This window comes from Saccopteryx bilineata, chromosome 4 (assembly GCF_036850765.1).
Source record: "Saccopteryx bilineata isolate mSacBil1 chromosome 4, mSacBil1_pri_phased_curated, whole genome shotgun sequence".
NCBI lineage: Eukaryota > Metazoa > Chordata > Mammalia > Chiroptera > Emballonuridae > Saccopteryx > Saccopteryx bilineata.
Window position 1 is genome coordinate 222,375,535 of NC_089493.1, and position 17,717 is coordinate 222,393,251.

The window sequence follows — 17,717 nt, forward strand, 5'->3', positions numbered from 1 at the left end:
AAATCTGCAAGTATCAGAAACAGTCTCATGTAGCATCCACTTATTGGGAAAGAGTCAGCAACTTCTAGAAGTAATGTCACTAGCTTTTCACCAGTTATTATGAATCTACTCCTTCTTAACAGCAAGGAGGCATAGTGGATGGGAAGGCAAAACTTGCCTCCACACCAGATTAGCCAACAGTGCTCCCTGGAGAATGTTCAGGAGCCTAAGGGGGGTAGTAGCAGAATAGGAGGCCATCTTTAAGAACTCCCTTTAAAAAACATTTCAATCACAGGGTTGCTGAACTCACTGTGGACTTTATACTGAGTAACTGTATTTATCTAGTTTCAGGATGACTTCACATTTGCTCAGTATGTTCTGTGACTCTCTGTGGGGGTTACGGGGTGGGGGAGAGGAGAGGGAGGGGGTTGGCGGAGGGGAGAGGCACAAAGAAAACCAGTTAGAAGGTGACGGAAGACCATTGGACTTTGGGTAATGGGAATGCAGCATAATCAAATGTCAAAATAACCTAGAGATGTTTTCTCTGAACATATGTAATTTGATTTATCAATGTCACCCCATTAAAATTAATTAAAAAATAAAAAAAGCACATGTAAACATGTAAGAACATGTAAGATGATGCTAATAAAATGAAATGTTCATTAGGGATAAAGATTTAAAAGTTACGCAGACCAATAGAAGACAGTAACTCCTTCTACTTCCTAAATTTTTCTAAAGTTATTCAAAGATATAACCCAAACTAGCAACTTTCCCAGATCCCCATGAAGTCACCAAGGCCCGCATCATAGTTGCCTATGGCTCATTGAGCAACAGGTGGTAACAGGTTCAATTTCATTTTGCTAGCATGTGTCCCTGATACCAGAGAAGAAAACTGGATTAGGTCAAGTATCAAGTAGTATTTGCCAAGAGGCTCTACTACATGTTCTCTTTGCAATAAGTTATATTTAAAAAAAAAAAAGAAAAGTCAATCTCATTATACTAGTCTACAGTTTTGTAAAGATTTCATTTAATTCTTGCCTTTACAATTTTCTTTGGTTGGTCCTCCTCAGGAACCACACAGCTGCCTTGCCACACTTGTTGGACATTTACAAGGTTCATAGCATAGGTCACAGCTGAAGACCTTTCATTATATTCCTGTTGGAGGATTTTTATGGAAAAATCTTCAATTGCTGTTGTTATACAATGTGCCATGGGAAGAGATACTTCTTTAAATGCACTTCTCCAGCCAAAATCTGGTAAAGTAGCCTGAAATATAAATATATATGAAGTTATATTAATCTTAATTCAGCAACAAGTGTTTCTGTTGTTACAGATATAAAATTATTGCTTTCATTCAGCATGCTGAATATAGGTATTCTTTATAAACTGTAAGGGGAATTCTTATAACCTGAAAAATATTACCCAGTGAATAAAGTAATATACAAAAACATGTGCATTCTTACACACAGTAATATACTGACATTTCATTTAATTCATCAGTGGATTTAATCAAAAGCTTTTCTTCAAAATTTAATCTCTTAAATATAGTTCAGTAAAACCATCTTTATTAGAGCTGAAAGTTACACTTACTATTTATCACATAAAGCAAACTTTAAATTCAATGTATTTAATAAAGTCTAAATTAGATTTTTATAGTCTTTTTTATAGTTTATTGTTAACAAGTATGGCAACATAAGACAGCATTTAATATTCAATCTTTTATTTCTTTTTCACTCAGAAATCTAACAAGCCAAAAAATAGCAATAAGAAATAAATTTCTTAGAGAAAAATGCACTACTGCACTTTTCTAGATTTTTACTTCTTTAGAATTTCATTTAGTTTCTCCACTCCTGAACTGGTACACGGCACTACTTTTGTTTCAGAAAATGAAAAGGTAAAATGATATGCATTATTCTGTGTGGAGGGAGTATGGAAGATTGGAGTGGATGTTGGTCTTATTTTCATTTCTTTTATTTTAGTCTTTGTCTCATGGGAAAATATTTATGAATATATTATTTTCCCCAAATTCTCTAATGTTCTCTACAGCAGTGGTTTTCAACTGCTGGTCTGCAGATTGGTGCTAGTCTGCCAGAAATTTGGCGCCGGTCTGCAAAGAGTTAACCACTTTAATATTGTATGAAGATAATAGACCCAATGATATTAGTCAAATTTGCTTATGTTCAGGATGATTGTCACTTATCAGCCTGTCTCATCAATGAAAATATTATTAAGTTGTCATAGATATCGTTGGAATTTGTAGGCTCATTGAAACAACCTTTTGCACTATGCAGAGCATTTACAAATTCTGTGCAATAGACATAAAGCATTTGGACAAACTTTTGTAGTATTCAATGCCATACATGTGGAGTTTGGAAATCAAGTACCAGCTTATACCATGTTGCACTGCAATGTGTGGTAAGAAAAATTTTTTTTGTTGTGTGTTTCCATTCCTGGCTGGCTTGCTATGCGCAGGCTCTAATTCCCAACCCTCCCCCCGCCCCCCGCAGTTTATTTTTTTCATGCTTGTGCAAATAGCATTTGGACAAACTTATGTAGTATTCAATGAATTGTACATGTGACATTAAGAAACAAAATACCAGCTTGCACACTAATGTACTATCACTGCAGTAGGATAAAACTTTATGTGTTGTGTGTTTCTGTTCCTGGCCTCTCCTTCTCTCAGTAGTACTGTACATTTTTTACACTTGTGCAAATAGTTGTGCATGTATTCACCTGTGCAGAGTGTGTCCATATTGTATACAAATAAATCTTTGTGCGCTTTAGTGTCATTATGCTGTAAACTTTAAACCTTACACAATGGAAAGAAAAAAACAACAAAATATTTTAACCTTTTTCAAAAGCAAAAACAATAGTCAAGGAATAATAGCAATGACACCAAAAGTAAACCAAGTATGTACTAGTGCTTAAAGTCGAAAAGAAACAGTAAAAAAGAAATGTGTTGTTGATAAATTGGAAAGTGCAACAGAAACCAAAATAAGAAAAGGAAACTATGCTACACAGTACAGTAAGGAGTATTTAAAACTTGGCTTCACTGTAGCACCCAGTAGCAAGTTATTGCCACAGCCCTTGTGTATAGTATGATCTGAAATTCTGTCAAATGACTCAATAAAACCCTCCAAACTTACTCATTATTTGCATTTGTGTGTAGTATGTTCTGAAATTCTGTTAAACGATGCAATAAAACCTTCCAAACTTACTCATTATTTGCATTTGAAGTATAGCAATCTTATTGAGAATCTACTAGAATTCTTTTGAAAGATTACACAATGAAAAGTCAGAACATTTAAATGAAGAAAATGATGACTAGTGACAAATCGCTGCTTTGTGTGTCTTATTTAACAGGCCTTCAAATATAAAAAAAAAAACCTTCATAATTGTTGAAGAATTAGTAGAGCCTTGTATCTTAGATGTCACTCTGGAAATCTGCGTCCTCAAGCCACACAAAAACCTAAAAACTTGAGGCTATACTTCTTTTAGACAATATTGTGAAGAAGAGTTGTTGATATGGACAATAATATTGAGAACTAATTATAGAGAGGATAAAAAATTGAAATGTTTTGCCATTCAACTTGATGATGCAACTTATGTGGGTAATCATGGTTTTCTGTTTTGCTTTATGACATATATTGATAATACAGACTATGGAAAAATGACTCTTTTGTCTTTTTTATTTTTGGGGTGTTTTTTTTCTGTGCATTTTTCCAAAGCTGGAAACGGGGAGGCAGTTAGACAGACTCCCGCATGCGCCCAACCGGGATCCACCCGGCATGCCCAAGAGGGGGTGATGCTCTGCCCATCTAGGGCGCTGCTCTGTTGCATCCAGAGCCATCCTGAGGCAGAGGCCAAAGAGCCATCCTCAGCGCCCGGGCCATCTTTGCTCCAATGGAGCCTTAGCTGCTGGAGGGGAAGAGAGAGACAGAGAGGAAGGAGAGGGGGAGGGGTGGAGAAGCAGATGGGCGCCTCTCCTGTGTGCCCCGGCAGGGAATCAAACCTGGGACTCCTGCACGCCAGGCCGACGCTCCACTGCTGAGCCAACCGACCAGGGCCTCTTTTGTCTTGATCTACCTGGTTGGAATACTAGTTGAGATATTTAATGCTCTGAATGAGTGCTTTCAAATGGAGGGCTTGCACTGCTCTACAGTACTAAAAACATTATGAGTAAGAGGTTGAATCTATGCTTAGAACCAAACTCTCTGTTTTAATGTAATCTTGTTCACAGCAATAATTTACCTTCTCCAACTTCCAAAGACCTTAGGCTCAATATCCCTGACTAAATTATTTATTTTTTTAGGTCTCAACATTATTTTATAAATACAGTGTGTCCGTAAGTCATGGTGCACTTTTGACCAGTCACAGGAAAGCAACAAAAGACAATAGAAATGTGAAATCTGCACCAAATAAAAGGAAAACCCTCCTAGTTTCTGTAGGATGATGTGGCAGCATGTGCGCATGCGCAGATGATGACGTAACACCGTGTACACAGCGGAGCAGCCCACGCCATGCCAGTTGAGATGTGGACGGTACAGAGGAAAGTTCAGTGTGTTCTGTGGCTCGCTAAATTCGAATCCGTGACCAAAGTGCAACGTAAATATCGGCACGTTTATAACGAAGTGCCACCACATAGGAATAACATTACTTGGTGGGATAAGCAGTTGAAGGAAACCAGCAGTTTGGTGGAGAAACCCCATTCTGGTAGGCCATCAGTCAGTGACAAGTCTGTAGAGGCTATACGGGATAGCTACCTAAGGAGCCCTAAAAAATCTGTGTGTGCATGTGCTCAACAATTACACCTAAGCAAGAGTACAGTTCATAAGGTGTTAAAGAAACATCTCTGTTTTATGGGATACAAATTGCGGCTGTTGCACGCTATCAAACCGACGGATAGACCCACACGATGCTCATTTCCTACAGATATGCTTCATGAGATCGACAATGATGCAAGATTTTTGCAGAAGATTGTGTTTAGCAATGAGGCAACCTTCCATATCGGTGGACATGTTCATCGCCATAACATCCGAATATGGGCTGCTGAACATCCTCATGCCTACGTTGAGTACGAATGTAACACCTTTAAAATGAACGTGTGGTGTGGCCTGATATATGATAAGGTTATAAGCCCATTTTTTTTCGCGGAGCAGTCTGTGACAGCAAAGTCCTATCTTGACATGTTGGAATTGTATGTAGTGCCACAATTTCTAGAAGGTGTCATCTTTCAACAGGACAGCGCTCCTCCACACTACACCACCATTGTTCATGAGTTTCTGGATAGAACATTCCCCTGGTGGCAGGGGTCTGTCAAGCCATGGCCACCACGATCCCCAGATCTGACGCCCTTAGACTTTTACTTTTGGGGTTATGTGAAGCAACATGTGTACATTGAACGTATCAACGACATTAATCACTTAAAACAGAGAATCACAGATGTTATTCACTCTGTTACACCAGATGTCCTTACCCGTGTGTGGCAAGAACTTCACTATCGTTTGGATGTGTGTAGGGCAACAAATGGAGCCCACATCAAACTGCACTGAATAGGTATGAAACTGGGAGAGTTTTCCTTTTATTTGGTGCAGATTTCACATTTCTATCATCTTTTGTTGCTTTCCTGTGACCGGTCAAAAGTGCACCATGACTTTACGGACACATGGTATAAGAGCTGAGTTGAATGACTTTTATGGTCTCTTTCAGTCTAAAATTACTGAGATTATGATCATTGGCTTCATTTTCTTGTACACACATCTATTCAGCATTAATTTAATGCCTTTTATATATACTGTACAGAGTAATAAAAATGATTCTTCTAGAATAAAAATTCTATGATCCCATGATTCTATTATCAGAAAAAAGTGGCTTTCATTCTCATTATGCTTATAATTAATTTATAATTAAATTTTCTAAAGTTTATTTGGATCTTTAAAAATCATAGGACTATAAAACATATTTCTTATCTTATTTTTATATAAAATTAGTCAATATTTGAATCTACTCAGCTCACATGAGCTCCTTTCTTATAAGTGAAACTTTATAAGAACCATGGGTAGAGTCCTGTGCTATAATAGTATTTCCTTGGTATACATTTATGACAAAAATTCAAAAAGAAAACCATCTCCATAAAAATTATTATAAAAACAACAAAACTCTGGTGTTTATTCTCCCCAACAGGGCATGTCTGTTCATTAAAATCATTCAGCCATTCATTCATTCACCCACGAAATATCATATATTCTGTGAGAACTGCCAGTAATTGCCAGGCTGCAGTAGTAATTTGTGTGTGTATGTGCAATTATAAATACCTTGGCCCATGTAATTTATATGTGATTATAATATCTTGGCTCATTTGAATTCTCTTTTCAAAATATTGTAAACCAAGCACATGAATAGTTTCTTTTAAAAACAAAACATAAAATCTTTATTACTCAAATGTCCTACTAGAAGGCTATTTGTTTTCATAAAATATATTTTTTTTCCTCCTACTCTTCTCATCTGATGTTTGGCACCAAAAATATTTCAGTTATGCCTGACTAGGTGGTGGCTCAGTGAATAGAGCATTGGATTGGGAAGCGAAGGACCCAATTCGAAACCCCAAACTCGTCGGCTTCAGTATGGGCTCATCTGGCTTGAGTGCAGGCTCACCAGCTTGAGTGTGGGGTCACTAGCTTGAGCAAGGTATCATAGACATGACCCAATGTTCGCTGGCTCAAGCTCAGTGGTCACTGACTTAAAGCCCAAGATTGCTGGCTTGAGCCCAAGGATGTGGCTTGAACAAAGGGTCAGTTACTCTGCTGTAGCCCCCCCGGTCAAGGAACATATGAGAAAACAATCAATGAAGAACTAAGGTGCCACAACGAAGAATTGATGCTTCTCATCTCTTTCCTTTCCTGTCAGTCTGTCCCTATCTGTCCCTCTCTCTGACTCTGTCAAAAAAAATTTTTTTTCAGTTAGAATAGAGAACACTTACTAGTTAATCCAAAGAGAGGATATGATGTGGCTTTCTGTTCTGCATACAAAGTAAGTACCTGTTGAATTCCTTTCTTCCATTACCTAAGCTAATTTCTTAATATGTACTCTAATTTCTGGTTAAAGCATAATGTAGAATTTTGCATTTTCTTGATAATTATTCTTATATTCTAAATTGAAATTGTTAAAACCCTGTGTTCTTTTTAAATGTTTACCTACTATCAGTCAAGGTCCATTCAGAAAACAGAAACACCTCTAGGTATTTCGAAAGAAAACAAATTAATGTAGGTTACTAAGGTGATGAAATCTTAAGGAACCAAATATTAATTCTGAAGCAAGACAGATATTAACACAGAAGGGAGCCACTACCACTCCTTGGCTAGACAAAGCTAAAGGTAAGACAGCCAGGTAGAACTGGAACCCATGGAAGGAGAGGACTGTGTGGTGGAGCAGAGCCCATGGGAGAAATGAAGGAGTCACAGATACTACTAGAGTTGTTCTCTGAAACAGAGAGAGGGGAAGAAATACTCCTTTTTTCTCCAACATTTACCCTCCAGGTCTTCCATCAATACCTTTTATTGGCCAAACCTCCTCAGAATCCAGAAAGCAAAGAAACTTGGAAGATGTAATCTCTATTATACAGAACAGAGCAGAGGAGGAGAGGTAATGGATCTAGGAACAAGTAGGTACATGCTGGACACTCTAAAACAAGGGGACAGTTCAAACTATTTTTCCCTCTTTTTTTTCCTTTAAATCTCCATTTTCTCCCTTTTCAATAATTATCTACAGTCCAAATTCTCAAAATGTAGACCCTGAGTTGCGATGAGAACAAGGACCTCCTCACCTCTAGCTTCCTCCTCACAATCTAGCCATGGAACAGTTTGTGGGAGACAGTAGTATATCCACTAAATTTAATTTTCATCAAACATATAAGCCAATTTTCAACTAAATTACTTTTCTGTTTCAAAGGGTAAAACTCAAGACATTTTCACTTATAATGAATTCACAAACATACAATAATCTTACTATATATAAATAAAGAAATACCTTCTTTTTTCCCCCTCATTTACCTCTTTTCCTGGTAGCAATTGCTCTGAAGAAATATTGGTTTTGTTTGCTCTAGGTTTCTCTATTACAGCTTCTCTAATGGATGTGTCCAAAATTTCTATGCAATAGAAAAAATAAACAAACACACAAACATACATTAAGAAAACCAAACCATACTTGATGTAATTAATAGATTCAGGCTAAAATTAATTATGTAGAAAAGCTCTATACATACTATATACATACATACATATATATCAAGATGCAGAGAGTATAGTCAACAAGATGTAGGGTGGTGTCACCATCACAATAATGACAGTATCAAAATATACTGAGCCTTTTTTATACATTCAACTTAATAAAATTTATGTGCTATTTATATTCATATATCATGTACATACATATATTTATTTTCTTATTGATAATATAGGATAAGTTAATAGTACAAAGCAAATATTAGTTTATGTAAAAAGTTAAATTCTGAAGTGCTCATTTAAAAACTGGTGGTGTTCCTTAGCACTTTAATATGTCCTTTCTTAAAACAAAGAAGAACAGTCTGACCAGGCTGTGGTGCAGTTGCTAGAGAGTCAGCCTGGGACACCGAGGACCAAGTTTCAAAACCCCAAGGTTGCCTGATTGAGCACGGGCTCCTCTGGCTTGAGCGCAGGTTCACTAGCTGAGCGTGGGGTCGCTGGCTTGAGTGTGAGATCATAGACATAACCCCATGGTCGCTGGCTTGAGCCCAAAGGTTGCTGGCTTGAACAATGGTTCACTGGCTCAACTGGAGCCTCCTTACCCCTCCATCAAGGCACATATGAGAAAGCAATCAATGAACAACTAAGGTGCCACACTATGAGTTGATGAATTGATGCTTTTCATCTCTCTCCCTTCCTGTCTGTCTGTCTCTCTCTCTCTAAAAAAAAAAGGGGGGGGCCTGACTTGTGGTGGCGCAGTGGATAAAAGCGTCGACCTGGAAATGCTGAGGTCGCCAGTTCGAAACCCTGGGTTTGCCTGGTCAAGGCACATATGGGAGTTGATGCTTCCAGCTCCTCCCCCCTTCTCTCTATCTCTCCTCTCTCTCTCCCTCTATCTCTCCCTTTCCTCTCTAAAATGAATAAATAAATAAATAAAATTAAAAAAAAAAAAAGAGAGAGAATAGTGAGTAAATTAACTATTAAAAAAAAAAAAAAAGGGGGGGGGGGAGAAAAAAGTACATCTTTATTATATGCGGCTTAAGTGTCTGTTTGTCGCCGATAGCTTATTGGTTGCTTGCGTAACTGTACTAGGCAATGAGGTGAAGTTGCCACGGCTGAACGCAAATTGAGCGTGTCAGGGGGAAGGTGAACATTTGTTTGCATTGGCAATCATCTGTTTTACATAAAAACTACGTCTTAACGTAATTTCTTTTAAGAATGCCTCCTAGAAAATACAGCACTGGCCCTGACCGGTTGGCTCAGGGGTAGAGCGTCAGCCTGGCGTGCAGGGGACCCGGGTTCGATTCCCAGCCAGGGCACATAGGAGAAGTGCCCATTTGCTTCTCCACCCCCCCTTCCTCTCTGTCTCTCTCTTTCCCTCCCGCAGCCAAGGCTCCATTGGAGCAAAGATGGCCTGGGCACTGGGGATGGCTCCTTGGCCTCTTCCCCAGGCACTAGAGTGGCTCTGGTCGTGGCAGAGCCACGCCCCAGAGGGGCAGAGCATCACCCCTGGTGGGCGTGCCGGGTGGATCCCGGTTGGGTGCATGAGGGAGTCTGTCTATCTCTCCCCGTTTTCAGCTTCAGAAAAATACAAAAAAAAAAAAAGAAAAAAAAAGAAAATACAGCACTGAAGAGGAGAGAAAAGGAGCTAAAGCTGCACAAAAACGGCTTTCTCGACAAAAAGAAACCACTGAGCAAAGAAAGACAAGGCTTGCTTCAGTCGCAGAGCAAATGCATCTTTCTCGGCAAAATGAGACTGATGACCATAGAGAAACAAGGCTTGCCTCAGATGCAAGACAAAAAGCCTGTTTCGACAAAATGAGTCCCTTGGACAAAGGCAGGATAGAAATGCAAAAAAAACACAGAGTAATGCTGACTGAAATGCAAAAAGGATTAAAACAGGTTCTCCAATTGAAAAATAATGTCGTAATAACTAAGTCTTTGGCTCATCTAAAGGTGAAATACATGTCATTACAAGAATTGATTTGGCTCCATCTCAAACAGGGTTGCCGTTTCAATTGAGACATAGACAATTTCCTGTAAAACTTGCCTTTGCTATGACCATCAATAAGTCTCAGGGCTAAATGCTTAAGCGTGTTAGCATTTTTTTACCTGAGCCTGCATTTGCACACAGTCAACTTTATGTTGCCTGTTCAAGAGTTCATGAAAGAACGGACATAAATTTAAAAATAATTGATGGTCCTCTGCAAGGTGAGCTTAAAAATGATGGAAAGATCTGCACAAGAAATGTTGTATACAAAGAGATCTTTGACATGTGAATTAACGTTTTATTATTTAAATCACCTTTATTTATTGAGCTAGTGGTGGCTCTTAAGAAATGTACCACCAGTGGTTTCCTTCAATGCACTCTACTTTAAGCAATTAAGCAAGTAGAAGGGGGAAACCCCATGGGGCAGTAAGCAAAGGGGCATCCTCGCCACCTGCCCTGGGTAATTCAGTTTGAATTAGCAGACACCTTTGCACAAATCATTTTAATTACAATTTATAATGTCTAGAACAGCGGTCATTTCGTATGACCGCTGGGCTTTCTAGTGAATAAATATCAACATATAAGGAAAATTTTATTCTTAATAATTATATCAATAATTCATTGGAAATATACAAATAATGGAACAGGCCCTGGCAGGCTGGTTCAATGGATAGAGCATTAGCCCAGCATGCAGCCTTCCCAAGTTAGATACCTGGTCAGTCGATCCCTAGTTAGGGCACATGAGAAGTGACCATCTGCTTCTCTTCCACTCCCTCTCCCCCTCTGTCCCTTTTCTCCTCTCACAGCCAAAGGCTCCGTTGGTCTGAGTGTCAGCCCCAGGAGCTGAAATAGCTCAGCCGGTCTGAGCATTGGTTTAGGAGCTGAGGATAGCTCAGCTGATTTGAGCATTGGCCACAGATGGGGGTTGCCAGGTGGATCCTGTCTCTCTGTGGGAGTGTGTCTCTCTCTCGATCCCCACTTCTCAGTTAAAAACAAACAAACAAACAAAGAAACAACAAATAATGGAACAAATAAAGAATAATCTCTAGCTTTTAAAATGGAAATATTTTCTTAACTTTTAGCTCTTAGAAGAAACTCTTTTCCATAGGCAAAAAATAAACTATAAAATGTAATGAATAAATATACCAAAAGAAATTATTTCACTTTTTGTAGGTCCAGTGGTTGTGGCCGTGGCAGCCACCAGGCAGATGCGGGTTCTTACTGAATTCAGGCAGACTGTAGAGAAACAGTGGAGCCGAAAACTGGCAGGCCATGCCTTTTATTCTAGCCTTGCACCCACTGATGAGTAAACACAAACACACACTGGGCTCCAAAACCCACTCATTCAGCGCTCACAAAGCTATCAACACATTCGGGTTTCCCTAGAATTAAAGGCTCCACTAGCCTCAGGCACTTCTTTTTCCCCATCTGCACGCCTTCTCCCTTCTCATCTCTGCACAAACTGGCTTCTCCTTCAACACTTCGCCATCTTGGCTGATTCTCTGCAACAACATAGCCTCTCCTTCCTCTTCCTCCTTCTCCTTAAAACTTTTTGGTGTGAAAACCCCTCCTCCAGCACACATTAGCATAACAAAGCCCCTTCCCAAGCAGGAAGGTAAATAGCAGTATCATGTGAGCAATGCAATTCACGTGGGCAGCGCCATTTTTAACAACAAAAGTGAGCAAAATCAAATAACATCAACTTTACAAACTTATTTGCCTAACATTTTTCTATTAAAGTTCTATTAATTATAGTTTGTTATAAATGAGTAAGCATTTATATTTTGCCTAGACTTGATATATAATAATGAACTATAACCATTATGGAATGTTTTAAATTTTTTAAGAATTTTTATGAATCTTAACAGTTTCTCCTTATGTCCTGAGCAAGTAAATTTCAAAATTTTACTGATTTTTCACAGTAGAGCTTCTGACTAATATATTCATCTGGAAGATTTTTTTTCTAAAAATGATTCTATGAGCTTCGTCATGAATAATTCCTACATAATACAGATCACCAACACATTCCTTAGAAAGAGAAATATTCTATTGGGAGGTGATAACATCCTTTTAGGAAATTTTATCAGAATTTATCTATTCTGAGGAAAAGTTTTCCTTACCTCTAGTATTTCTTAATCATGTTGAATTTATAAACACTTCTGAGAACTTGATTAAGGTGAAAGAACACTCCATGCAAAACGCACAATATGACTCCATGGTGAACACATACACATCCACCCACACATACACATACATGCACACACACACACTATTAAGGATTCCAGGCTCCTTGTAAAGCACAATCATGAACCTCAAGGACCCATGGACTTCAGTTTAGGAATCTTGCTTCATTTCTCAACAAACATCACAACAGAGAGAGGGTTTTTGATCAGTGTTATGCCAGTTAACCTGCTTTTTCGATGGCTTGCATTTTACTAAGTTTTTTTGAGATGATAATATAAATAAAAAACAATTCTAATATTAAATAAAATTCAGATTGATCAAATAATTTTAAATAAAGTAAAGGAAACCATAAGGATATTAAAATATATATGTAATTTTTTTTAAAGATGTATAGAGACTTCTCAGAAGCACACAAAACAATCCTGCATAACAAAAATAACACTAGCAATTAAAATAGATATGAAAAACTGACTTGATACTCTCTCTCAAAATGTCCATACCTTTTTAAAAAATTGGCCTGACCTGTGGTGGCACAGTAGATAAAGCGTCGACCTGGAATACTGAGGTCACCAGTTTTAAACCCTGGACTTGCCTGGTCAAGGCACATATGGGAGTTGATGTTTCCTGCTTCTCCCTCCCTTCTCTCTCTCTCTTTCTTTCTCCCCCCTCTCTAAAATGAATAAATTTTAAAAAATGAAAAAAAATATGCAGGTATTCTTATAAAAAATTAATAACTTTAATAATTTTCATAGTAATTTTAGGTTTACAGAAAAACTGAGCAAGTAGTACACAGTTTCCCTATACTCTCTGTCCCCTGCCTCATTTCCCCCTATTGTTAACATCTTGTATTGGTGTGGTACATTTGTTAAAACTGATAAACCAATATTGATAGATTACTATTAACTGAAGTCCACAGTTTACATCAGGATTCATTCTTTGTGTTGTGCGATTCAAGGGGTTTTGCCAAATGCATAATGTAATGTATTCACCTTTACTTTAGCACAGAGGATTATTTCACCGCTCTAAAACCCCTTGTGCTCTACCTATTCATCTTTCTTCTCCTTGTCCTTCCCCCTGACAACCTCTGATCTTTTTACTGCCTCTATACTTTTGTTTTTGCCAGGATGTCATAAATGTCATATTGTTGGAATCATATAATCTGTAGCTTTTTCAGATTGGATTCCTTCACTTAGCAATGTGCATTTAAGATTCCTCCATGTTTTCTCATGTCTTGATATCTCATTTCTTTTTACTATTGAATAACATTCCATTATATTGATGTACCATAGGGAAAGTCATCTTAGTTGCTTCCGAGTTTTGGCAATTATGAATCAAGTACTATTAATAGTTGTGTGCATGTTTTTATGTAGACATTAGTTTTCAACTCACTTGCATATATACCTAGGAACACGATTACTGGTTCATGTAAGACAATGTTTAGCTTTATAAGTAAGATACAACCAAAATTGTCTTCCAAAGAACTATACTATTTTACATTCCCATCAGCAATAAAGGAGAGTTCCTGTTGCTTCACATCTTTGCCAGAACTGGTGCTATTAGTGTTTCAAACGCTAGCCATTTTAATTGGTATGTAGTGCTATCTCCTTGTTTAAATTTGCATTCCCGGATGACCTATGCCCATGATGGTGAACCTTTTTATAAAAATCACCCACTTTTGCACTGTTGGTCAACCTGGTCCCTCCTGCCCACTAGTGGAAGTTCCAGCTTTTATGGTGGGCGGTAGCGGAGCAACCAAATGGCGCTGCGATTGGCTCACCATGAAAGTTGGAATGCCCACTAGTGGGCAGGAGGGACCAGGTTGACCAGCACTGCAAAAGTGGGAGGTTTTTATAAAAAGGTTCACCATCATGGACCTATGCTGTTGAGCATATTTCATATGCTTATTTGCCATCTGTATATCTTCTTTGGTGAGGTGTCTGTTCAGATCTTTTGCTCATTTTTAAATTTAGCTTTTTGTTTTCTTGTTGAATTTTAAGTTTTTTTGTATATTTTGGATAAAAGTCTTTATCAGATATGGGTTTTGGAAGTATTTTTCTTAGTCTATGGCTAGTATTTTCATCCTCTTAATGACCATACCTTTTTACTTGGTAATTCCACTCTAGAAATTTACTATCCAGATATACATGTGCACATCTTAAGACACAGTTTAATAAAATTAGCCATATCATTGTTTGTGGTAGTAAATAAACAGAAAATGAGAACTCTAACTGTTCATCAATGAGCACCTGGTTAACTGCACCAATAGAAAACTATTCAGCAATTAGAAAGAATGAGGTGTTTATATATAACTGTTAATAAAATAGAATATCTGCATATATGTGAAGATTTTGTGTTATTTTAACATAGTGATATAGATGGAAGTAGTTGTCTCTGGAAAGTGAAACTAGACAACTGGAATGAAAAAAAGACTAATTTTGCCATATAGTCTTTTGTCCTATTCAAGTGCTTTACTATTTAAAAAACTACTATTCAAAAAACATTTTTAAAGAAGAAAAAATAAAGATCAAATAAATGGCATGAAGGAAAAATACTTGGATTCTTAATGTCACTTTGCTTTGCTTTTCTACAGTTAGCTCACAAAACCAGCTAATTTAAAAGGTATTTACTCGGGAAAAATAACATTAGTTCAAAGAATAATCTTGTATATCTATTTCTGGAAAGACCTATCTGCCATTGTGTTACTATAAGTTAAGACTTATAAAAACAGTTCATTATTTTATATTTATCACTGCATTCCCAAATAGTATGTGTATTCACTCAAAGTAATGTGCCTTGATATTTATACAAACCATCTACTTATTTTCAAGATTAATAAATAAGAAGATAAGGTTCCCAAGCCCTTTCTTGCTGGCGGGCAATTCTGTAGTAAGATAAAAAATGAATTATCAAACTATTCTGATAACTTAGTCTACTGCCCAAAATTAAAAAATATTTTTTAAAAAACCACTTAATTCTATACAGAGAAGCAAAAGCAATCATTTTAAGGCAGGATTAGTAACAGTGAATCCAACTAATAAGATATCTCATGGTTTTAACTAATTGTGGCATTTTTATATTTACTTGGAATTCAAAATGGTCAATTTCAAAATTCCACATTGTCAAATTTTATAAACTCTCTGAATATTTGACAAATTATTTCACCTACCTAAAATATATTGAAATTTCTATATACTTACTAGTATTTTCAAGAGAAGGTAGCCCATTTTGGTCTCAACGCTCTAAAACATAGGTTATTTGCATACAGCCAACACTGGTTTCTTTCGGAAATGCCCAGACTAAGGCCGTCAGTAGAGTGCAGAGGGTCACAGGACTGCTAGCTGTGAAACAGCCTCCCCCCACAGAAGTTGCTGTGGTTTATTTTATGCTTCTGGTTAGTTCCCACACTGTCACTTTCACAGAGAGTAGAGGTTGGCAGTACTTCCCTGTGACATCCACTTTCACACCCAAATTGGTCTTCATAGGCTCCCATTGTGTGCATTACAAAGCAACTTGCCTTGTTGGCAGCTCTAAGTGGGAACTACAAGTCTTTCTTTTCTTCACTGTTCTTTTCTGGCTCCAAAGCAACCTCCCACCAAAAGCTGAATCTGTAGAAGAGACTACATCCAAGAGATAATACTATGAAAAGTATGAAGAGAAGCCCAGGTGGCCACCTTGCAAATTTCCAATGTGGAAGCCTTCGACCTCTCTGCCCAAGAAACAGCTAAAGTCCTAGTGTAATGAGCTTTACAAACCCTAGGGGCCTCTTTACCTTAACTACATACGCCTCCCTAATACAGTCCCTTAACCATCTAGCTAAGGAACTCTTAGAAGCCATTTGACCCCTCTTAAGACCCCCTAAGAGTACAAACAATCTTTCAGAAGATCTGAAATCTTTGATTCTTCTGAGACAAACCCTAAGTGTTCTTCTTACATCCAATTGAAGCAGTCATTGCTCTTTGTCATTGCTGGGGCTACAGAAAAATGAGGGCCAAGAAACCTCCCGGCTTAGATAAATCTCAGATGCCACCTTTGGAAAATTTGAGGAACTGCCCGAAGAACTATTTTATTCTGAAGAAGCATTAGAAGTGCCCCATAAATCAAACCCGAAGCTACTCCACAAGATATAATCACCTAAAAGAAATACAGTAAGGCACCATAATAGTCAAATAACACCCTATCATTTTCTAAAATGACCAAAATAAAAAACCATCAAATATGACCAAATAAAGCAAATAATATAATGACTAAATACCATTGCTTTCTCAAAAAATATTTGTGTCGCTATAAAATCTATTGCATTGTATTCACATTATTAACACAGCCAATTTGCCTAACTTAAAAATATAGTTTAAAAACATCAAAGTAAAAAGTAAATTGTTTGGTTGAACATCTTTACATTTTCCCCATGCAATGTTAAGCACCTGGATATTTTTCAAACATCTGGACAATGAGGGAAAAAAAACCTTACCTTTCATCACATTGTTTTGGTTACATAGGCATGGTAGGTAACTCTTTCCAAGATCTTTATTAGCAAAATATGCTCCAATCAAAAGAAGAACATAGGAAACTAAATGACTTGATCTTTTTTCCCATTCTCTCTCATACAAGATTTTTAAGCAAAAGATTAACTATCAGGATAACTTCAGATACATTTGGTTTCTTTAATCATCCATTTCAAGGAATCTTTTCCTTCCTGATTTAAAAAACTACGTCTTTAGATAAGAATTGATTATCTTGGCTTATACGGAATAAAACATTTAAGTTCCCTTGACAATTTCCTTCAAGATCATTCTTGTCAGATTAAATCAATCTTGGCTCTGTTACAAAAAATAAAAATCTTCACAATATAAGAAGATATATATTACAAGGAGATGTTTTAGTACTTAGACATTTCTTCTACCTGTCCTTCAAAAATCTTTTCATACTATGCTCAATAATACACAAATACGTTTCTATGGTATACTATTATTAATATGATATTGAAGTTGCTTTTATCTGCTTTGCTGCTTATATGAGGATAAATTTAGAGTAAGAGTATATTGTGGCATAATTATATATTTTTCTCTATTGATTATATTCAACAATAGTAACTATTGTTCTTAAGTATACAGAATTTGCCAAGTCTCAATATTACTTAATCTTAATCTAATGAAGTCAGACCCTCTTTTTCTTTTTTATCTTTCTTGCTGAAATTACTTTGTCAAACCTTTGCTTCATTTCTTGGCCATGACAGCTTTATATCTTTACAATACCTCTCTAACACAATTCTAATTTTCAATTAGTGTTGTCCTTAAGAGGAATAGTTCTAAGAACTGACCTGATTTCTGTAAATCCTGTCCTAGGAC

General features: G+C 37.1%; 1 protein-coding gene across 1 annotated transcript in view; it reads right to left on the reverse strand.

The window, feature by feature from the left end:
• The window catches only part of KIAA0825 (KIAA0825 ortholog), a 565,493-nt gene that overhangs the window by 418,219 nt on the left and 129,557 nt on the right, over positions 1-17,717 (reverse strand). Inside the window, exons 7-8 of the mRNA XM_066273833.1 lie at positions 8,028-8,122; positions 1,018-1,245 (exon numbers count right to left, since the gene is read on the reverse strand). Of these exons, the coding sequence (XP_066129930.1) occupies positions 1,018-1,245; positions 8,028-8,122 (323 nt within the window). The remainder of the gene's footprint in view (positions 1-1,017; positions 1,246-8,027; positions 8,123-17,717) is intronic.